Source organism: Salvelinus namaycush, chromosome 12 (assembly GCF_016432855.1).
Source record: "Salvelinus namaycush isolate Seneca chromosome 12, SaNama_1.0, whole genome shotgun sequence".
NCBI lineage: Eukaryota > Metazoa > Chordata > Actinopteri > Salmoniformes > Salmonidae > Salvelinus > Salvelinus namaycush.
In genome coordinates, this window is record NC_052318.1 from 12837277 (window position 1) to 12861589 (window position 24313).

Below are 24313 nucleotides of genomic sequence, written 5' to 3' on the forward strand. Positions count from 1 at the left end.
CATAGCCATGGGACATAGGGGTGCTGAGGGTCCAGCAGCACCCCCTAAAATAATTATTCACAAAAGTAGTGTGCTGGGCCTTTACTAGTTCTGTATTAGCAGACCGATATAGCTGTCTGTAGGGCACACAAAAAAACAACAACAAAAAAACACCCCTAAACATCTTCCGTGGCTATGCATCAGGATTAAGCTGTCCCAGTTTATATGATGTCCCACTCTTGCCGAATTCACGCTATAGTGACCTTAAACCAACTCCTAGTAACCTTGTAAAGTGGTTTGGCTATCTTGGCAAAACACCTACTGTTGAGCCAGTAACAAGGGGGCTCAGTCGGCCCCTGAGGTTGCTACAAGACATTGTTCACAAAAATTGTAGTAAAATATCCTTTCATTTTGGGTTATGATGGGGTTAGGTTAGTTGAACTAAGCACCGCAGTCATGGTTTAATATTCAATCAATGGGTAGGCCTATATTATTTAATATCAGAGTGGGTAATTATACAACACATCTTTATGCTCTTAAAAGTTTATTTGACTACCGTTAGCCAGTAATTATTAATTTAAGTTTCAATAATATTATCAGGACTTTTATTTTGACGTTCAGAAGAACATTTCGGACCGGAAGTTCTCCAACCAACACGGATACGGAACGGAAGCGGAATGTGCGGGTTTATGGAGGGTGTTGGTAGATGTTTAAGTTCTATTTAGACGTGCGATTGATTACTCATAGGTGTACCTAATTTTAATTTAATGTTGGTGAAACACGTTCACCTAGCTAGTATGCAAAACCCCGACAATGTATTATGTGAGTAACTAGGCAATCTGGCTAAATTAAACAACAAAAGGACCGTTTAGCTAACATTAGCTAAACATATTTGTTAACGTACTGCTACAGACAGTGATTTTCAAAGAATTAATCCCAAGCCCTTTAGGTACTTATGGAGATCTGAGTTGGTATAGTTATGGCAACAATTCCACCTGGCATAGTAGAGCAAGATGAAACTAGTTAGCTAGCTCCCACATGACATCGATCCAATCCACACAAAAGCAATGCTAGGCGTAACTGTAGGGGTTAGCTCGCTAAATAGGTAACGTTAGCTGGCGCAGAAATTATTATCGAAGCTAATTATCAGACTAGCATAATTTTCACACAGAGTGAGACATGCCTTGTTTGATTTTCAGACCAGGTCAACTCCTGTGGTCCTGACAGCGACGGTGCAGCCCAGGGCGTACTGACGAAAGAATCTTTGACACTAGTGGACTGTTGCAAAATCCAAAGGGGGTGCATTGAGGCTCTGCATGCCCTTAACATGGGGACTGTGAGGCCGGAAGACTGCCCCCAAACAGAATCAACAAACATGACTGTCAAACAAGTGGAGACTATTGAACCATTGCATGATGCGTTTGTCACATTTCCACGTAAGTGCCAGTGCCAGTTTTGAGAAAAACACTGCTGTACACTTTTCAACTCTTAAGTTACTTTGTCCAGTCAGTTGATGTGTTGTTCCATTTCTACTCGCTGTAGCTGTTGTGGAGGTTGGAGACACGGCCACTTTTGGTAAGTTACTACTGAGTGTTTCGTCATCTATTGTTGTGCCACATCAAGGCTGTGTTTATTCCAGAAACCAATAATTGGACAACTTTGTGTATAGCTGTAGCCTACATGTTTTCTCTAGTGTCAGTGAGAGCATGTTTGATTGTGTCTAAACAGCACAAATGATCAGTGGGTGCCAGGCTCCATTTTTGCATGAAGTTGGTTACACTTTGTCCAGTTAATTTGAACACAACCTTGTACTTCTTACACAGGAGAACACCTATCCAATATTTACATGGGGGATTATGCCTCAGCGTCAATTGACTTCATACAAGAGATTTCTGAAGAAGTTTCTGAAGCAACAAAGTTAATATCTGATTGTGGAAAGTATTCTGTTCAGTCAAATGACTTGGAACCACAACAGGAAGAACAGACTGGAGAGGGCCCTTACTCAGACGGAAAGATTTCTTCTCAGTCTGTGGCACGGGGAAATTGTGGACGAGGGAGAGGTTGTCCAAATGAGCCTCCTGGCACTGGACGAGGAAGAGGTCGTCCAAATGGGCCTCCCGGCCCTCATCCGTGCATGAACTGTCCAATGACTTTCACTCAGTTGGCACACTTGAGGGCCCACGAGAGAACATACACTGGGGAGAGGCCTTATGACTGCTCTGAGTGTGGGAAGCGGTTCACTCAGATAGCTCACCTAAAAGTACATCAGAGAATCCATACCGGTGAGAAGCCGTACAGCTGCTCCACGTGTGGAAAAAGGTTTGCTCAATTGGCATCCTTGCAAGTTCACCAAAGGCGGCACACCGGAGAGAAACCTTTCCAGTGCAATCAATGTGACGCCAGTTTCTCTCAGTTAGCAAACTTACTAGCTCATAAGGCAAAACATATTGGCGGAGTGCCTTACCCGTGCTCTGACTGTGGGAAGGTTCTCTCTACTGCAGGGAGTCTGAAGGTGCACCGGAGAGTACACACTGGTGACAAACCTTTCCAGTGCGGTGTCTGTTGTAAATGTTTTACTCAATTAGGAAACTTGAAAGCTCACATAAAAAGACATGAAAGAAAGGGTGAGACTTTGGCTCAGTCTGACTGAGAAAGGAGTAGAAATCCTGAAAATACACCAGTAGAAAATACTAGATAGATACTTAAAAGCTTGTGTGGACAGAGGTCTGAATTAGGACACCTAAATTATGTCCATAGAAAAACATAAAGGGTCCCTTTAAATACTTGTGCGTCACTTCTACATTTATTTGTAGATCATTTTGGATTGCAACAGTCACACAACTGATTAAGTCATCTTGTATCAGCAAATCGCTGCATTATCAAATCTGCATTCTATAAATGTAATACAAATAGATTTTGAAATAAATTCCACTTCAAATAACAGTATTCAAATATTTTTTGGAGGCAAGATTGGACAGATCTTGGGAGAACCAGAACACGGCATAGTCCGTTATTGGAAAGATTAGAAAAGACATTAAGAAAAGGATTTGCAGTTTATTTTAGCAGCAGTAGAGCTCACGGTGATGTTGTTGGATGGCCACCAGGGGGCTCTTGTCACTCTGGTCAAAGGGAATCCCAAGGCCCCAGAGCAGTGACAGGGACACTGCATTGTCTTAAGTTAGATATGGCTCCTGGAGACACTTATCACATTAGAATAACACCATCTGACAGAAGACAATGTGTTAAAGGGTTGTAATTAATTTTCTGCACTTCAATATTCATGCATCAATTTATAGACCCCTCAAACTCAACTCTGGACCTCGAAGCCAGTGCTCTCCCCGGGGACTGATTTAGACCTGGGACACCAGGTGTGTGCTTTTAAGTATCAGGTAGAACAGAAAACCAGCAGGCTCTGGCCCTCGTAGAGTAAGAGTTGAATACCCCTGCTATAGACTAAACACTGAGTGTAGAAAACAGAGGAACACTTTTCTGATATTGAGTTGCACCCTGTTTTTCCATCAGAACAGCCTCAATTTGTCGGGGCACGGACTACAAGGTGTCGAAAGCGTTCCACAGGGATGCTGGCCAATGTTGACTCCAATACTTCCACAGTTGTGTCAAGTTGGCTGGATGTCCTTTGGATGGTGGACCATTCTTGATACACACAGGAAACTGTTGAGTGTGAAAAACCCAGCAGGGTTGCAGTTCTTGACACTCAAACTGGTGCCCCTGGCACCTACTACCAAGGCTCTTAAATCTTTTGTCTTGCACATTCACCCTCTGAATGGCATACAAACCGTGTCGCAAGGCTTAAAAATCCTTCTTTAACCTGCCTCATTCCCATCATCTATGCTGATTTTGAAGTGGATTTAACAGGTGACGTCAATAAATAAAGGATTTAAAGCATTCACCTGTGTCAAGCTCGTTCCACGGAGGGCCGACTGTGTTTTTTCCCCTGCCACCCTTTTACTTGATTGATTGAAATAAGGTCACTGATTAGTAAGGAACTCCCCTCACCTGGTTGTCTGTTTTAATTCAAAGGAAAAAACAAAAACTAGCAGATACTAGGCCCTCCATGGAATGCGTTTGACACCCCTTGTTTAGGTCAAGGAAAGAGCAGGTGTTCCTAATGTTTTGTATACTCAGTGTAGATTAGATGTTTCACATTTTACTTAACTCTAAACTGGCACACCTGATTCAATTAGTCAACTAATCATCAAGACTTTGAGTAATTGCATCAGGTGTGCCTGTTCAGGGTTAAAACCAAAATGTTAAACGTCTCTGGGGGGTGCCCAAAGAGAGTATTGGGAAACCCTGGATTAGACCAGGGATTGGCAACTCCAGTCCTCGGGGGCCTGATTGACACACTTTTGCCAAAGCTAACACACCTGACTCCAATAATCAACTAATCATGCTATTTAGTTTAGAATGCAATTAGTTTAATCAAATGTGTTTGCTCGGAATATGGAAAAACTGTCACCATTCCGGTCCACGAGGACTGGAATTGCCCATCCCTGGATTAGACAATATATTCAATGATATAGAGCAGTGGTTCCCAAACTTTTTGTAGTCCCGTACCCCTTCAAACATTCAACCTCCAGCTGCGTACCACCTCTAGCACCAGTGTCAGCGCACTCTCAAATGTTGTTTTTTGTCATCATTGTAAGCCTGCCACACACACACACTATACAATATATTTATTAAACATAAGAATGAGTGAGAGTTTGTCACAACCCGGCTCGTGGGAAGTGACAGAGCTCTTATAGGACCAGGGCACAAATAATATAAACAATCATTCTGCTCTTTTATTTAGCCATTTTACATATAAAACTTTATTTGTTCATTGAAAATTGTGAATAACTCACCACAGGTTAATGAGAAGGGTGTGCTTGAAATGGTGCACATAACTGCAATGTTGGGTTGTATTGGAGACTCAGTCTTAAATAATTTTCCACACACAGTCTGTGCCTGTATTTAGTTTTCATGCTAGTGAGGGCCGAGAATCCGCTCTCACATAGGTATGTGGTTGCAAAGGGCATCAGCGTCTTAACAGCGAGATTGGCCAAGGCAGGATACTCTGAGCGCAGCCCAATAAAGAAATCAGGTAGTGGCTTCTGATTTAAATTCAATTTTCACAGAACCGCTTGTTGCAATTTCAACGAGGCTCTCTTGTTCAGATATCGATAATTGGACTGGAGGCAGGGCATGAAAGGGATAACGAATCCAGTTGTTTGTGTCATCCGTTTTGGGAAAGTACCTGCGTAATGGCGCACCCAACTCACTCAGGTGCTTCGCTATATCACATTTGACATTGTCCGTAAGCTTGAGTTCATTGGCACACAAGAAAAGCATACAATGATGGAAAGACCTGTGTGTTGTCCTTGATAATGGTCGTGAAGAGGACACGATAATGCCTATTCCTCAGGAGACTGAAAAGGTTCAACAGCTGCACTATCGGCAGACAGAGAAGAGCTCCAACTTCTTAATCATAGTCTCAATTTTGTCCCACACATTGAATATTGTTGCGGAGAGTCCCTGTAATCCTAGATTCAGATCATTCAGGCGAGAAAAAACATCACCCAGATAGGCCAGTCGTGTGAGAAACTCGGCATCATGCAAGCGGTCAGACAAGTGAAAATTATGGTCAGTAAAGAAAACCTTAAGCTCGTCTCTCAATTCAAGAAAACGTGTCAATACTTTGCCCCTTGATAACCAGCGCACTTCTGTATGTTGTAAAAGCGTTACATTGTCGCTGCCCATATTGCATAGTGCAGAAAATACATGAGTTCAGGGGCCTTACTTTAACAAAGTTAACCGTTTTCACTGTAGTGTCCAAAACGTCTTTCAAGCGGTCAGGCATTTCTTTGGCAGCAAGAGCCTCTCGGTGGATGCTGCAGTGTACCCAACTGGCATCGGGAGCAACTGCTTGCACGCGCGTTACCACTCCACTATGTCTCCCTGTTTTGGCTTTTGCGCCATCAGTACAGATACCAACACATCTTGACCACCAAAGACCATTTGATGTCACAAAGCTGTCCAGTACTTTAAAAATATAATCTCCTGTTGTCCTGGTTTGCAGAAGAGGATGTCTTCCTTAATTGACATCCCCCATAAACTTAATGGACATATACCAGGAGCTGTGCCAGGCCCGCCACATCTGTTGACTCATCCAGCTATAACACATAAAATTCACTGGCTTGTATGCATAGCAGTAATTGTTTCAAAACATCTCCTGCCATGTCACTGATGCATCGTGAAACAGTGTTGTTTGATGAAGGCGTTGTCTGTACAGTTTTATTGGCTTTTTCCCCCAGCATTGTCCGAGCCATATCCGTATCAGCAGAAATAATTAAGTCCTCCACAATAGTATGGGGCTTGCCTGTCCTAGCCACTCGGTAGCTCATCATATAAGCCCCTTCTTATTAATGGTATCTGTTGCTTTTATACATGTCTTACTACTCGCTCCACAAACTCCTGTGGTTTATTTTTCAAATTGGCATGTTTTGTTTCTAAATGTCTGCGCAAGAGTGAAAGTTTTATCGAGTTGTGAGATAGTACCTCTGCACATATAACACACTGTGGCTGAGGAAAGGCACTACTCCCAATATAAGTGAACCCCAAATCAATGTAGTTCTCATCATATTTGCGCCTCTTCGATGGTCCAACGTCCCTGTCTGTTGTTCGTTTGGTGCTTTACCGGGTAAAGGGGCAGTAGCTCTTCGGCTGCATCAGATTCACAACTCAGTGTCCATGCTAGCTGGGCTAACAACAAATGTAGAGTTACTGATGCTAGCATTGGATGTGCTCGTGGAAGCAGAACAACTTGTGTCATCGACAGGTGTAGTGCTGCTGGTAGTAGCAGGCATTTAGAAACAAACATCCCAATTTGAAAAATAAGCCACAAGTTTTTTTGAGCAAGAATTAAGACCGACTTTCGAGTAGTAGCATTACTACTAGTAGAGCTGGTATGTGTCTTTATGGACGCGGGCCTTACTTTTTTAACCATTGATCCATTTTCGAGCAAACGGAATGAGCAGCAGCTATGTTTGGCTACATACGGACCATTAGTGGAATTCCCGCGAGAGAGTAACGGTTAATGTGATTGGATGTTAATTATTGACTAGGCTACCTGTATTTGACATTGTGTTGTTATTTCGCTGAACACTAGATGGTTTAATTGTATTTTTAGCAGTGAAACGAGGCTGGCTACTCAGGCGAGGGGGGAAAAAAACTCACCCAAATGTATAGCCCCGTTGGAAAATATAAATGGACTGTTTGAAAATGTGAAGATTTTTTATTTAAAAAAAAATGTGAATCACATTTTTATTTGGCGTACCCCAGATGGGCAATTTTGATGGGGGTCACAAAAAATCTGAACTCATAAGGGACCAGTGGCTCGCGGGACTGCCGGCTACCGTGTGTCTGCCGGCCCTAGCCTTTTGTGAGGAAAATATTTTACCCCCCTATTGACAGTGGAGAGATACTTTTTCAGAGTATATTTCCTGCATTTGTACACATTCTGCAATGGGGTGTATAGATTTAGCAATTTTCTAAATAAAAAAATATATGATATCTGAGTGAGCGTGACTAACAAAATCAATAGGACCACTTCGGTCAATCATTTGGCCATGATTACTACAAGTTTAGATTGCTGGCTGGACTAATTTACTAATCACATTTTTTTTCTCCCTGACATGGGCTAATTGAGTGACTGTCAGTGATTGGCATAACAAGAGAGAAACTGCTGATGCATAACCACGTTTCAAAATTGCACCTTGTGTGTAAACCGTTTTTGTTTAAAGTTACTCTCTACAGAATCCAGCCTAGGCTATCATTAACTGAACAATACAACTATTATTGGAAAGAGGAAGCACACACAGCCAATATGAATTTGTTCGGGTTTCTAAACCGTTTTTTGTTCCTTTTTACCAAATTATGAAACTTTTTGAAATCACAAACCTTGCTGACGTTCAGCGTTGCAAAAGTCCCGGTGAAACCCAACATTTGTGTGGCAGCAAGGTTGCTGTGAACAACACTGAGGAAAATAAAATTAAAGTATGTGCTACTATGACCCGCTGATTCATTCATCCTTGTTATATCTTCCTCTGCATTTGGTTCAATGATCTGAATTGGATTCCCCCTAGCCTCTCCTATGGTGTAGTCAGCTATGATCTATGGATGCTGTATTAACTGTTATTTTTAGATTGAATGTTATTTTAACATTGATCAGAAGAACATATATTTGTTTAGCTCCAAGAGTCAATCACCCCTTTGTATACACTTGCCATGTTTCTATATCATGAAAATCCTTGTTAGTGTTAAATGTATGTACATTACCCCAATAAGTGAGGCATATAACTTAATTTCTACTGAGTAGATCTATAACAACAACAATATCTTCAGAGATCTGATCTGTTTATTTCTTTGAATCAACATTTGTTATCTCTGTGAGATAAATCAATAAAAAGCTGTTGTGAAATGCACTGTATTTTTGACTATAACAGCTTTATAACTTAAATAAAATATATTTGAGAATATGGCCTTGAATGAACTCTGAAATCTCACGCATGACGCATAGAAAAACCCCCTGAAATTATGGATTGACCCAATGAACTCATGGATGATGGCAATAAATAGGATCTATGCAATCAAAGTTATTACCGTTTCTCAGTAAAAGACCAGAGTGATAGCTACGTGAGGATCCCAAGGTATCTGTTGAGGGATGACCTCCTACAGGGGGTGGCTGCTTTCTGAGCTCACTCTGTTGCTATAAAGCCATCTTCCCTTTTCACCCAGCACTCTTGATTATCACTCTTCTGCATCTCACAATGGAGGAAATCTATGTCAGGCATGTGGAGTTGCTGGGCTTTGAGAAACGCTTCTTCCCCAGCCAGCACTATGTGAGTTTGAGACTACCATTGTTGACCAAAATACACAATGGTTCATTGGAGGTTCATGCAATACTTGTGGTTGTTTCCCAGACACAGATTAAGCCTGGTCATAGACTAAAAAAGAATGCTCAATGGGGATTCTCAAAAGAGAAATGCTTAAAAATATTTAATGACCAGGTATATTTGTTAACATTAAATTGCTTTGATGACATTTTTCATTCAGCAAAAGCCATTTCTGATGAGCATTTGATTGCAGTTCTTCACTTATGTTTTTGACTACTTTCTCTGAAGGTCTACATGCTGATGGTGAAATGGAATGACCTGTCTGAGAAATTGATCTATAGAGGGTATCCGGAGATCTACACCTTTCACGTGAGTAGCTGCCTCACACAACTTAATAACCTGAAGGCAAAAAGTAGGAAAGATGGACAGCTGTGTAAATGCTTTTGAATGCCTGCCTTCCTACTACCCCCACTGATCTGCAGTCAGTTGATAATGTGTCTGGGTTATAGAAATCCCTGAAGGAGATGTTCCCCATTGAGGCGGGTGACATCAATAAGAAAGACAGGATCATCCCTGCACTACCAGGTGAGGACATGTATCTGCTCTAAGGCTTACCCCTCCACCATGAGAGCTGATGTGTGGTTAGCGTTCTGGCACTGGTTGCCTGCAACACATAAGTGGTGGATGAGGTGAATTTCCACCTTACTATGTCAAGCGCTTTGAGCACCTAGGTGGAAAATCATGGTTAAAGAAAGTATTGATGTCTCGGCAATTTACTATAGAAGTGATGTTGTAATCCTTGTGTCCTTTGAGTGATTCCTCACGAAACCCAGACAAAAAAAATCATGATTTTCACAATGTAATCCATAGAATAGGGATTTGGAGAAAGGATTGTTGACATGTATTTGACATTTGTATCTAAAAGCATAATTGAGAATATTTATGACATTATTGGCCTTACCCAGGCCTCATTTAAGATTCCCTAGTGTTTCATAAATAGGTGCTACAACGCAAACATTGGTGTCATATGAAGTTTTACTGCTTGCTCTGTAATATAAGTAGTATTTAAATTTCAATAAAAAAATTATACAATTTGACAAATATTAACAATTTTGGGGGGAATGATTTTTCAATATATTGTTGAAAATTATACTATGCCAATTTCTCTGGAAAAAAATGGGCCATAACTTTAAAACTAGCAGAGATCCCACTCTGGAACTTTGATATGCCCGTATGTTATGTTCAACAATATATTGACAAATTAGCCAAATCAAAAAATGTATATTTTCAATATTCATGTTTTATATTTTAATATTCATACATTTATTTAAAAATACAAAAACTTACTGTAATCAAAATACTACTCATGTTACAGAGCAAGCGTGGTTAAGCTTCATATGACACCCATTTTTGTTTTGTAGCATTATGGAGTCTTAAAGTAGGCCTGGGTAAGGCCAAAATGTCATAAATATGTCGACTTTGATTAAATGCCATTAATTATTTCTCAGTTATGCTTTTAGAATCTAATGTCAAATATATGTCAACAATCCTTCCTCCAAAAGGACTATTCTATGGGTTACATTTTGTGAAGATCCCCAAAATCATGGTCCTTTTTTATCTGGGTTTTATGAGGAATCACTCCTTTGCCTTTTTGCTTCATTTGAAAACATTAAAAAGTATACAGGTAAGTGATGAATGCACTTGGGTGAACAGACAAAAAATAGGTAGCGTGTTTGTGTTTTTTCTCAGTCAATGCTTTGTATAAGGAAACACCTGCTGCTGCAATCCAGATGTGACAAATGTACTTCTCGTTTTTTAAACAATGCTAATCAGTAAACCATAATTCTAAATTAAATCATGGTTCTGGGTCGGATCTGATAGTGCGAGTCGGCTTGGTTGGTTTTGGTCTTTATCTCCCTGCTCCAAATGTCACTCGCTCATAGTACGGCCCCTCCCCCGCCTGCTAGAGCGGCACCTCTCTCCATCCTCTCGTGCTTTATCAGCTCCAGTTAATAAAAGAGCTTAAATTAATTTTCTGCTGCTTCCCACATTCGGATCACTGGGTCTAGATCTGACCAGGTCTATACGGAACGGGTCTCGTTGTCCTCGCGTCCGTTTGGAAATGGATCTGTATTTACATTTTTTATTTATGCATGTAGGATCTTGGTGGGAAAGCCCCAGGTCCATTTTGGAACAGGTCCAACTTTTTGGACCATGAAGACCTCTACTTTACACTTAAAAACTGATGGGTAGTGATTCTGTATGTTTAACATAGGCATATTACATATTTTACACTTTGGATTTTTATCAAACATTTTCATTTCTCCCTAAAGGCAGCATGTTTTTAATCCAAAGGCTGTGACCACTTGTGGTCAAAACTAACTAACACAAGGACTTTCCCTCAACAGGGCTCAAGTGGTTATTAAGGTTGTGTTGATGCAACATGGGAAAGCAGAAGTTGCAGACAAACCTGATAAATTGCAGACAAACCGCATGAGATTTGTTTGGAACTTCTGCTTCCCCATGTTGCATTAACACAACGTTAAACTTGAGCCCTGTTGAGGGAAAGTCCTTATGTTAGTTTTGTTTTCGTGCTAAATATTGTTTTTCACAGATAAACATGTAACATCTATATCCACCATTGTAGTATTCAATTTTGAATATTCCATTTGAAGGAATTGAGGTTCTCTGTTTTCTCCCTTTCCTTTGGTCCCTCATTCCCTTTGGTCCCTCCTTTCCTCAGCGCCAAAGTGGTTGGACAACCAAAAGAGCACAGAGACCAGGCAGAGCACTCTGACTGAATATTGCGGTTCTCTTATCAACCTGCCCCCCAAGATCTCCCGCAGCCAGCTGGTACGCAGCCTCTTCAAGGTCCGACCGGAGGACGAGAACCCACCCGCTCAACACCCGTCAGTACAACTACAAGCAGTCTCACTACTGATCTGTAAACACTGTAGCTACATTCTGATTCTCTACCCTTCTCCATACATTTACATTTTAGTCGACACTCTTATTCAGAGCGAATTACGGTAGTGCATACATTTTAATATTTTTTTTGTACTGGTCCCCCATGGGAATCAAACCCACAAACCTGGCACTGCAAGCGCCATGCTCTACCAACTGAGCTACACGAGAAATATGTACTCGTACACTCGCCATTATGGATTTAAAAATAATTGACTGGTATGAGGAATATGGTGGCAACTCCCTCCAGCCATGTAAGCACCAATCCATTGCTTTTAAATGCATGTGGGGGAGTGAACCAGAGGAGGCTGGTGGACGGAGCTATATGAGGATGGGCTAATTGTAATAGCTGGAATGGAATAAATGCAATAGTATCAAACACATTTACAATGAGCCGGTCCTCCTATAGCTCCTCCCACCAGCTTTCCATTGAATTAAACATTGTACACCGTTCTGTCATACTGAACACACCCCTGGAGAAGGGTAAGGAATCGGAACGCAGCCTGTTTCATTCCAGGAAGATTTTCCAGGAAGATGTTCCCTTCCCTCTTCTCTTGTTCACCCCCTTCCCAGATCTGATAGGACTGGATGGGTGAAAAGCAATATGGCGGAAACTCAGTGGAGTTATTGCTTACGCCTACTCTGTTGTATCAGATCCATGAATGGAAGTGGACAGCTTCCTGGAATGAAACTCAGCCTGTATTAATTTTTACTTCTGGATTGATAAGTGAGTTCTCAATGTTTCCCATGTAGATTAAAAAGAAATGAGACCTTTGTGGTGTCCAATGACAAGACGAGAGACAACACTTCTGGTAAGAGCCTGTCTCTTCAAATCAAATGTATTTATATAGCCCTTCTTACATCAGATGATATCTCAAAGTGCTGTACAGAAACCCAGCCTAAAACCCCAAACAGCAAGCAATGCAGGTGTAGAAGCACGGTGGCTAGGAAAAACTCCCTAGAAAGGCCAAAACCTAGGAAGAAATCTAGTGAGGAACCAGGCTATGAGGGGTGGCCAGTCCTCTTCTGGCTGTGCCGGGTGGAGATTATAACAGAACATGGCCAAGATGTTCAAATGTTCATAAATGACCAGCATGGTCAAATAATAATAATCACAGTGGTTGTTGAGGGTGCAGCAAGTCAGCACCTCAGCACCTCAGGAGAAAATGTCAGTTGGCTTTTCATAGCCGATCATTAAGAGTATCTCTACCGCTCCTGCTGTCTCTAGAGAGTTGAAAACAGCAGGTCTGGGACAGGTAGCACGTCCGGTGAACAGGTCAGGGTTCCATAGCCGCAGGCAGAACAGTTGAAACTGGAGCAGCAGCACGGCCAGGTGGACTGGGGACAGCAAGGAGTCATCATGCCAGGTAGTCCTGAGGCATGGTCCTAGGGCTCAGGTCCTCCGAAAGAGAGAAAGAGAGAATTAGAGAGAGGACACCGGATAAGACAGGAGAAGTACTCCAGATATAACAAACTGACCCTAGCCCCCCGACACATAAACTACTGCAGCATAAATACTGGAGGCTGAGACAGGAGGGGTCAGGAGACACTGTGGCCCCATCCGATGATACCCCCAGACAGGGCCAAACAGGAAGGATATAACCCCACCCACTTTGCCAAAGCACAGCCCCCACACCACTAGAGGGATAACTTCAACCACCAACTTACCATCCTGAGACAAGGCCGAGTATAGCCCACTCTTGTCTTTACCCTTTTTATTAACCCACTAATAGACACACTTTTCTAGCCAAACTTGAGGGAATACGGGCTCTAGTGTGCTATAGTCCTGCTATAAAGAGATCTACCGTAAAGATTTAAGAGTGTAATTTGTGTCTTCTGTTCAGAGATCTCTGGCCCCATCATATTGGAAAGCTACAGGGTGATTGCTGACTACAGCCACACCTCCAAGTATGAGATCACCCTGCACATTGGAGACTTGGTGGAGATTGTGGAGAAAAGCCCAAATGGTGAGTGTCGATAAAACATAAGATCACTGACCCAAAGAATGGTCCCAGTCAGAGAGCAAAGCCATCTGAAAATTGAGTTGTTGTATTCGGTGTACACTAGATGACAGCACCAAGCATGAACATTTTGCATGAAATGATAGGCACAAAAGTGTGCATGTGACAATGTGCACTAAATGCAACATACATGGTGATCCCTAAGGTGATCAACCTATTGCTGCTCCTGGGTGATGTTCAGTAGGCACAAAACAGAAAACAACAGACTGAAACAGGGAGAGAGTACCTGGACCTACCCCCAAAAACATTTAACATTGCATGCCCTACTGAACATGACCTTAGTGTTCACTTGACCTTTGACCCCTCTACCATGGCAGGTTGGTGGTTCTGCCAGTGTGATACCAAGCGGGGCTGGGTGCCCGCCTCTTACCTAGAGCCCCTGGATGGACCAGAGGAGTCGGAAGAAGCCGATCCCAACTACGCAGGCAAGTCTCCCCACTTGCCAGGGCTCCAGCTAAAATAAGAGCCAGGGAGGATAATGGTGTCACTATCTACTAGTGATGGGGGGGATCGATAGTTACATATCGGGATATTATTTTTGACGATACATCGTATAGTTTTGACAATATCACAATATTATTTTTGCGCTAGTTGGCTGTACCTGCACCAAAACTCGTTTTTCTTTCATAGCCTGTTCTCCATTTTCTTTTCAAATAGGGGGCCAATATGTTTTCAGCACTTTTATTTCCATGATTGAGCAAAACCTATTTCCTCATGGCTCTCTCTTGTCCCTCTGCAGCAGACATATGGTGAGAATATGTTTGGAACTTCGAATCGCAATGAAATCACATTATTGAATCACAATACATATAGAATTGTGAGAATCTGAATACATATTGTATCTGCACCTAAGTATCGTGGTAATAGCTTATCATGAGGTCCCTGGCAATTACCAGCCTTACTATCTACATTTTAGTCATTTACATTTTTATCTAATATCTGTTGATTCGTGACACTGTTTTCAGTGAGGTCTCAGGAGATTTGTTAAGTTTTGTGTTGGCAGTGTACATAGTATAATATCAACCTTATCCGAAACAAACTTTAAGAAGTTAGGGAAGTCTTTCCTCTAGGTGGTAGACAAGCATTGACTTCGAGCTCATAATTCCAATGTGTGTTTGTCCCCACAGGAGAACTCTACATAACCACCAAAGCCTACAAGGCAGCACAAGATGATGAGCTGACTCTTGAGACGGGGGAAACTATTGAGGTCATTCACAAGCTCCTGGATGGATGGTGGGTGGTCAGGTATGTAGGCTGACTCTGTACTCTTCTACTCTTCCCTCTATCTATTCATCTCTATGAAAGTCAGTCCACAGTCAGGCAGCTGTTTGGATCAGTAGTAACTTACATATTTTCTACTGTTGTATCATGTAGCCACAAACACACAGTGTTTCTAAGTGCTTGTTGGGTGCATATTGTCTTGGATAGGAAAGGAGAGGAGACGGGACACTTCCCCTCAATGTTTCTCTACAGAACTGGAGAGAAGAAGGAGATGGTGTCGGAAGAGCATGTGATGAGAAGACAGACACCCCCACCCAGACGGTAGGACTACAAACTTCAGGAAATTACTTCCTCTATGGATAAAGAAAGTTATGAGAGCATAAAAACTCAGACAAAGACGAGTATCTAGTCTTTCCTCTACTGATACTTCTCTTTTTACCGTTTTCTCTTAACTTCTCATTTCCTCTTTACACATTTCTTTTTGGCTTTCAGTTCAACAATCCGCAATGCACAAAGTATTCACAGTAAAGGGCGGCAGCGCATAAGCCAGGACACGTACCGCAGGAACAGTCGCCGCTTCCTGCAGCAGAAGGGCGGCCGGCCCAATCAGCCCAGGAAGACGTCCAAGGCCTCCACACAGTCCCCGCTGCAGGACTGGAATAACAGAGGTATACCTAGGGTTGCAAAGGGAGGGTATATTACTGAAAACTTTCCAAGTTTACCAGTAAACTACTAGAATTTTGGTATCAGTTCAAGGATTTTATGTAATCTATAACAAGACATCTAGTGGCCCTTTTGGGTACTTCAGATTATCACAGGTGTCTAATAATCTCTGTCCCTCTGTGTGCCTTTATCACATGCAAAATATATTAAATAATTGAATAAGATTTAAAAATAGAATGACAAAGTTGTAAAACATTATCCTAAATAAAAAAACATCAACATAGTCAATATCAGTGGTGCTTAATATGAGGGTTTCAGCATGAAACACTAAACAAGAATATAAACGCAACATGTTAAGTGTTGGTCCAGTATTTCATGAGCTAAAATAAAACATCCCGGAAATGTTGCATATGCACAAAAAGCTTATTTCTCTCAAATTGTGTGCATAAATGTGTTTACATCCCTGTTAGTGAGTGCACATCTCCTTTGCCAAGATAATCCATTCACCTGACGGGTGTGGCATATCAAGTAGCAGATTGAAGAGCATGATCAGTACACAGGTGCACTTTGTGCTGGGGACAAAAGGCCACTCTAACATGTGCAGTTGTCACACAACACAATGCCACAGATGTCTCAAGTTCTGAGGGAGCGTGCGATTGGCATGCTGACTGTAGGAATGTCCACTAGACCTGTTGCCAGATAATTTAATGTTCATTTCTCTACCATAAGCTGCCTCAAACGTTGTTTTAGAGAATTTAGCAGTACGTCTAACCAGGTTGGGCTTAAATTGGATTGAGCTCAATCTAATAATCCTAAATGTTTGAAAGATAGATACTACCCCGCTTGAGACCCTGCTTCAAACAGTATCGGCAATGGCTTGCTCCCAGAGATGTACACTGAGTATACCAAACATTAGGAACACCTTCCTAATACTGAGTTACACCCCTCCCCCGCCCTTTTGCCTTCAAAACAGCCTCAATCCGTCGGGGCATGGACTCTACAGGGTGCCGAAAGCGTTCCACAGGAATGCTGGCCATGTTGACTCCAATGCTTCCCACAGTTGTGTCAAGCTGGCTGGATGTCCTTTGGGTGGTGGACCATTCTTGATACACACGGGAAACTGTTGAGTGTGAAAAACCCAGCAGTGTTGCAGTTCTTGACACAATAACCTGGCACCTACTACCATACCCTGTTCAAAGGCACTAAAATCTTTAGTCTTGCCCATTCACCCTCTGAATGGCACACATACACAATCCATGTCTCAATTATCTCAAGGCTTAAAAATCCTCCTTTACCCTGTCTCCTTCCCTTCATCTACACTGATTGAAGTGGATTTAACAAGTGACATCAATAAGGGATCATAGCTTTCAAATGAAATTACCTGGTAAGTCTATGTCATGGAAAGAGCAGGTGTTCTTGTTGTTTTGTATACCCTGTGTATATTGCAGTCTCCATAAAAGTAGCAATGCGTATGCCCCGACCACCTGAGGATTTAGCTTTTCCTGTGTTTTGAGGGGTGCAAATTCTACTCACTTAAATATCACTGGATTGATTGCTTTCATTTTACTCTTGCGACTATTTCCAACTCTTGCGTGCCATTTGCTTTTTTCCCACTAACATTATGACCGCAGAAATGTTTGTAATGACCTGTCACACACTCCGGTTATGGCTGAAATGCATCTAAAGGGACACTACTCATCCACGGTTTTCTATCCTCATTGAAAACATTTTAACTTTACCTGAATTCAAGAAATAACGACACAGGTGATTTTTGGGGGCGATGTTATAACCGGATTATAGCTCCCATCCAAATGACATGATGAATATATATATATATATATTCATGTCATAGTAACCAGTCAACTCCATTACACTCAAAAGTTACTTAAACATCAGCCAGTGAATGCTAGCCATCGTTAGCTATGCTATCAGTCTATCTTAATGAGTGTTAGCATGCTAACAGCATACCCTGCTCACAATAATTATTATTTCTAAGGGGTATGCAGTGGGTTAACAATATCAGTCAAATAATGTTGTATTGGATATTTCAAACAACATTCCCAGCTAATGAGAAAACAGTCATGGTATTTAGTTTAAGAGAATTAACGTTGGGATAATTTGAATGGCCGCCAACGGCAGATATTTACATCCGTACTCCAGTGGACCCCATGTGAACGCCACGCTGTGTATCCCTGTAAGAACTCCAACTCTTAGTCGGGTACTTAACGTACCGTCTCGACACTTACATTACAAAAAATAGACGAAAGATAACTTTATTTTGGTGAGTGTTCATTTTTTGTGCAGTTGAAAAAAGTTAATTTATTACAGTTGAAATGTTAACAAATTAGATGTGCTGAAATGAAAACCACTTCCGTAAAATTGAACACTCAGATTATAGTGATATTATCTCTGACCCCGCAAATACTGTAAAGGATGTATAGATAAGTACAGTGTCGTGTCTTTGACTATGCCAGATTAATTGCTATGACATGCTATTCTATAAAATAATTTCTCCGTAATTAATATTACCTGATTGAACTAATCATGTAAATGTTAATTAACTAGAGAGGGACACCACGAAAGAATATTTATAGAACTGTTATCTTTCGAATAAACTCTTAAAGATTTAGTAAGATTTTACATCCATAACAGTCACATTAATCGTCATTTTATTCAGTCTCATCTGAAAGTTGTAAATCCTTGATTATCTGCAAGAATCCTGGCTAACAAGTTGAATCAGCAATACAAAATTGGGTTTAATTATTTATTTACTAAATACCTAACTAATCACACAGAATCACACATACACAATGAAATCATAACTTGATCACAAATTACGTCACAGAAAAACGTCCCTAGCGGGCGGAATAGATATGACAGCTTGTTACACAAAGAAAAGGGGCGGGATTTTAGTGAAAGAGCGGGAGACTGGAACAGAGGCGAAGCTGTGCTATCGTAAATACAGTATCTTATGCATTCTAAATTACCGCCCATTTGAAGAGGAAAATGCAATAAATATTTACTCTGAGCTGCGCTTCAGTAGGTTGGTGGTAGATGGACCGTGTCGCCAACCCGAGTCCTCTGACCTTTGAAGAATGTCTCTGGTGCCTTACTGGATACGTTGGAGGAACGTTGTGTGTAGTAGACGGGATACTCGGACTGTCCTTCCTAACCTGCATTTAGCTGTTGCTAACTCAACGGCTAGGAGATATCACTTCTGTAGTGAATACGAGTTCAAAGTTCATACCATTCACAATCAAAGTCCATGCTGCTGTTGGCTTAGTTCTGTAGTTATTATCTGAACCATTCTGACACCGGACCGTCATCCTAGTGTACCCGGAACAGGAAGTTATATTCTTGTCAATGGCTTTTATAGTGGAGGGAGAGGGGTGTGTCTGAAAAGTTTATAACCCATGCCTCTTCACAGGGGCGGGCCACTGTGAGCAGAGGAACACTTATGAAAGTCCAGATCTCTCATTTGGAAGCTAAAATTACATTTCACCTCTTCACAAATAATGTCATATTCAAACATTTGAATTAAACAACAATTCCAGGTGAATCCGATACCTCTGACGTTTAGACTTTCCACAGTAGAGTTTATGTCATTCTATCATTGATGAGAATGTGTCAGAGGGCAACCGAACTGACATAATATACCTTAAGTACCACCGCATATGTTCAGTTGGTCGGATTACCAGAATATAGTTCATTTCCCCCCACTTCTGATGTTCCCAGAACCTCTATGTTAACCAAGGGGTTTCCTTATGTCACATCAGTTATAGTAGGGAGAAGGAAAAGGGGGAAAGAGGTATTTATGACTGTCATAAACCTACCCACAGGCCAACGTCATGACAGTAGTATAACCTAGAGCAAGTTTGTTGAGTTTAAATTGGGTGTATCCTTCTCTTTAAACAATTGTTGAATTATGCAAGCGAATGTGACAACAGTAATGATTAATTAATGAGGCAGTCTAGACTAGCCATACTCTACAGGTAGACCACGGTCCACATCCGGACCCATGAAGGGGTCAATACAGACCGCGGGTCCTGAATAATTTTCTAGAAATAAAAAAAACGTTTTGTTTTGGGGAACTCAGTCAGGCTTTCAACTTACTGCTGTTGAGAGTTGTAATAGTAGAATGCACAAGGTGAAATTTCTAAATTTGGTAGTGCATGGGCAGTTTTCCTCTTATGTCATTCGCTGACCAACGTAGAGCTATTTATTACCTGTCAGAAATGTCCAGTTGATCAACTACTAGCCCATGTTAGCTAGATAGGTAAATTGAGCTAACCAGATATCTAAATATTCTATATATATATATATTGGCCAGATGCCCAAGGGCCCCCATTGATTTTGTTGAGTCACTCGGGTATCTTATGAACACACATTGTGAACAGTTTGGGGTTGCGAGGTGGTAGTGTATTACTACTACGCCGATAAATTACAATATCCATTCAGATCTTTGCAACCTAGGAAATTGGTGTGATGGGACCTTCTCAAATAAACACAGCAAAAAATGAAACGTCCCTTTTTCAGGACCCTGTCTTTCAAAGATAATTCGTAAAAATCCAAATAACTTCACAGATCTTCATTGTGAAGGGTTTAAATACTGTTTTCCATGCTTGTTCAATGAACCATAAACAATTAATGAACATGCACCTGTGGAACGGTCGTTAAGACACTAACAGCTTACAGACGGTAGGCAATTAAAGTCACAGTTATGAAAACTTAGGACACTAAAGAGGCCTTTCTACTGACTCTAAAAAACACCAAAAGAAAGATGCCCAGGGTCCCTGCTCATCTGCGTGAACGTGCCTTAGGTATGCTGCAAGGAGGCATGAGGACTGCAGGTGTGGCCAGGGCAATAAATTGCAATGTCTGTACTGTGAGACGCCTAAGACAGCACTACAGGGAGATAGGACGGACAGCTGATCATCCTCACAGTGGCAGACCACGTGTAACAACACCTGCACAGGATCGGTACATCCAAGTATCACACCTGCGGGACAGGTACAGGATGGCAACAACAACTGCCCGAGTTACACTAGGAACGCACAATCCCTCCATCAGTGCTCAGACTGTCCGCAATAGGCTGAGAGAGGCTGGACTGAGGGCTTGTAGGCCTGTTGTAAGGCAGGTCCTCACCAGACATCACCGGCAACAGCGTCGCCTATGGGCACAAACCCACCGTCGCTGAACCAGACAGGATAGGCAAAAAGTGCTCTTCACTGATGAGTCGCGGTTTTGTCTCACCAGGGGGGATGGTCGGATTCGCGTTTATCGTCAAAGGAATGAGCGTGACACCGAGGCCTGTACTCTGGAGTGGGATCGATTTGGAGGTGGAGGGTCCATCAGGCTCTGGGGCGGTGTTTCACAGCATCATCGGACTGAGCTTGTTGTCATTGCAGGCAATCTCAACACTGTGCGTTACAGGGAAGACATCCTCCCTCATGTGGTACCCTTCCTGCAGGCTCATCCTGACATGACCGTCCAGCATGACATACTGCTCGTTCTGTGCGTGATTTCCAGCAAGACAGGAATGTCAGTGTTCTGCCAAGGCCAGCGAAGAGCTCAGATCTCAATCCCATTGAGCACGTCTGGGAACTGTTGGATCTGAGGGTGGAGATCATTTCCTCCCGGAAATGTCCGGAAACTTGCAGGTGCCTTGGTAACATCTCACAGCAAGAACTGGCAAATCTGGTGGAGTTCATGAGGAGATGCACTGCAGTACTTAATGCAGCTGGTGGTCATTCCAGATACTGACTGTTACTTTTGATTTTGACCCCCCCTTTGTTCAGTGACACATGTCTGTGGAACTTGTTCAGTTTATGTCTGTTGTTTAATCTTGTTTTGTTCATACAAATATTTACACATGTTAAGTTTGCTGAAAATAAACGCAGTTGACAGTGAGAGGACATTTCTTTATTTGCTGAGTTTAGTATCCCTGGTCTAAGAGTGCAGTTGAGCGCAGTTTTATAATTAAAGGTAGCCTAGACAGAGGAACGTGGGTGGTTGCAGCCCTGTTCCACCGCTTTATGTTAATTTATTCATGTGGCCAAACAGTATATTCAAATGACGCACAACTTTTTAAAATTTAATCTCAGAATATTTAAAACTACCTCATATTAAGAAAATGTATACATGAGTGCATTATAAGAAAAAGTGAAATGTTACAATTAATTGAATACCTGAATTCCCACATGCCTGAACTTCATTAATTATTTGTCTCTCCCAGTACAATGTCTTGTGTGCTATAATTCAGTCAATATCTGATGGATTAAAACAATTCTAAAAGTTTGGAGTCTCTTCATCCAATGTCCAATTTTTAGATTTATCAGTATTGTATTTTTAACATTTTAATAATTTAGATGACCATTGCTAATAAAAGACCTTCATAATTCCCTAACCTCTATAGATTGACTTTCATTCATTTAGGCCTAGTTTATTGTGTTGTTTTTCAGACAACATCCCAAAGACAGCGGGCTCTAGTCCAGGGGGTGAGCTGAAAGGGGCTCCCATTATCCCCCCTCGGCCCAGTCCTGAACTCATCATGGAGCGCTGTACAGAGAACACCCGCAAGAAAGTCAGTGTCCGCAAATCGAGCTAAGCTTTAAACTGTGTGGATCTGGACTCCTGTCAGCAATGCAATCAGAGATGGGTTAATGTGCGCATTACAAGCTAAACAGCCGATAAAGCCAACCATGTGTGCCATAGAGGGCATTTTACATTTTGTTCTGAATGTTACCACTTAGCACCAGCTAACTGCTTATGGAGAAAGTAAAACAATAGTGAAAAGTGAATGTATGTACAAAAGCAAAGGTGTATTTGTTTTTCTAGGGTCATTTTTCTTATTGTTACTTTTACGTATGCAATGTTTTTAATGTTTTTTGATCAAGTGTGTGGTTGTTAAATGTGTTTGACTCAGTATGCGGTTTTTGGAATATAAGATTAGTTATTTATTTGTTGAATTTAGCCATTTGTAACCTACAAAATAAATAATATATTCAGAAAATGTTCTGCAGTCTCTGCATTTTTATCTTCTCTGCTCATGCTCCTTGTCCTTATGTATGTATGTATGTATGATTCCAGCCTGGTCGCTCCGACTAGAGGTAGCATAGTACACATTTTTTGGGGTACCTCAAATTCATGATGTTACAAATGGTATGGTTACTTAAGACAGAATGTTAGTTAAGACGGAAACTAAAGTAGGGAGGTGAGTCCGGGAGGATGGGTGTTCGAATCACGCTGGGGCTAACTTTAGCGAACCACAACTATAACATCTTGCAACTATACTGAACAAAAATATAAACGCAACCTGTAAAGTGTTGGTACCATGTTTCATGAGCTGAAATAAAAGATCACAAATGTTCCATATGCACAAAAAGCATATCTCATATTTTGTGCACAAATTTGTTTACTTCCATGTTCGTGAGTATTTGTCCTTTGCCAAGATAGCCCATCCACCTGACAGGTTTGGCATATCAAGAAGCTGATTAAACAGGTGCACCTTTGTACTGGGGACAATCTAAAGTGTGCAGTTTTGTCACAACACAATGCCACAGATGTCTACATTTTGGGGTGGGATATCCAATTACGATCTTGTCTCATTGCTGCAACTCCCCCACTGGCTCAGGTCGAGTCATGCGTCCTCCAAAACATGACCCCGCCTAACCACGCTTCTTAACACCTGCCCTGACCCGGACGACACGGGGCCAACGGCCAGTTGTGACACAGCCGGGGATCAAACCCGGGTCTGTAGTGATGCCTCAAGCATTGCCATAGACCGCTACACCACTCGGGAGGCCCAGATATCTCAAGTTTTAAAGGAGCATGCAATTGGCATGCTGACTGCAGGAATATCCACCAGAGCATGTTAATGCCAGCCCTAGATTTTTTATTTTACCAGGTAAGTTGACTGAGAACACATTCTCATTTACAGCAACAACCTGGGGAATAGTTACAGGGGAGAGGAGGGGGATTATTAGGTGACCGTGATGGTTTGAGGGCCAGATTGGGAGTTTAGCCAGGACACCGGGGTTAACACCCCTACTCTTACAATAAGTGCCATGGGATCTTTAATGACCTCAGAGAGTCAGGACACCCATGTAACGTCCCAGCTAAAAGACAGCACCCTACGCAGGGCAGTGTCCCCAATCACTGCTCTGGGGCATTGGGATACTTTTTAGACCAGAGGAAAGAGTGCCTCCTACTGGCCCTCCAACACCACTTCCAGCAGCATCTGGTCTCCCATCCAGAGACTGACCAGGACCAACCCTGCTTAGCTTCAGAAGCAAGCCAGCAGTGGTATGCAGGGTGGTATCTCCACTTCCTGCTTTTTTACCTGCGGGATCGTCTGAGACCAGCCACCCGGACAGCTGATAAAACTGAAGGGTATTTCTGTCTGTAAAAAAAGCCCTTTTGTGGAGAAAAACTCCTGATTGGCTGGGCCTGGCTCCCAAGTGGTTGGGCCTATGCCCACACATGGCTGCGCCACTGCCCAGTCATGTGAAATCCATAGATTAGGTCCTAATGAATTTATTTCAATTGACTGATTTCCTTATATGAACTGTA

At 41.9% G+C, this 24313-nt stretch overlaps 1 protein-coding gene across 7 annotated transcripts; it reads left to right on the forward strand.

Annotated features, from left to right (window-relative positions):
• Window positions 1–647: 647 nt before the first annotated feature.
• ncf1 (neutrophil cytosolic factor 1) lies at window positions 648–22748 on the forward strand. 7 transcript variants are annotated; one of them, XM_039005194.1, is made up of 14 exons: window positions 648–801; window positions 1179–1415; window positions 1522–1554; window positions 1803–2298; window positions 9162–9242; window positions 9383–9458; window positions 11617–11782; window positions 12591–12649; window positions 13682–13804; window positions 14176–14283; window positions 14986–15103; window positions 15287–15400; window positions 15572–15747; window positions 22204–22748. In XM_039005194.1, the coding sequence occupies exons 5-14, from the start codon at window positions 9168–9170 to the stop codon at window positions 22347–22349; spliced, it is 1161 nt and encodes a 386-aa protein (XP_038861122.1). In that variant the 5' UTR covers window positions 648–801; window positions 1179–1415; window positions 1522–1554; window positions 1803–2298; window positions 9162–9167; the 3' UTR covers window positions 22350–22748. The 7 variants fall into 7 exon arrangements, with proteins under 7 accessions (XP_038861122.1, XP_038861121.1, XP_038861118.1 ...); XM_039005193.1 differs by having other exon boundaries at window positions 1179–1554; XM_039005190.1 differs by lacking the exon at window positions 1803–2298.
• Window positions 22749–24313: the final 1565 nt, after the last annotated feature.

What these genes read in the sequence shown, in the direction of transcription:
- ncf1 (XM_039005189.1), top strand. Translation starts at nt 8,808, where the DNA reads ATGGAGGAAATCTATGTCAGGCATGTGGAGTTGCTGGGCTTTGAGAAA. An exon ending in AACCCACCCGCTCAACACCC is followed by an intron (nt 11,783 to 12,590) that starts GTCAGTACAACT and finishes TTTCCCATGTAG; the next exon opens with ATTAAAAAGAAATGAGACCT. An exon ending in GACGAGAGACAACACTTCTG is followed by an intron (nt 12,650 to 13,681) that starts GTAAGAGCCTGT and finishes TCTTCTGTTCAG; the next exon opens with AGATCTCTGGCCCCATCATA.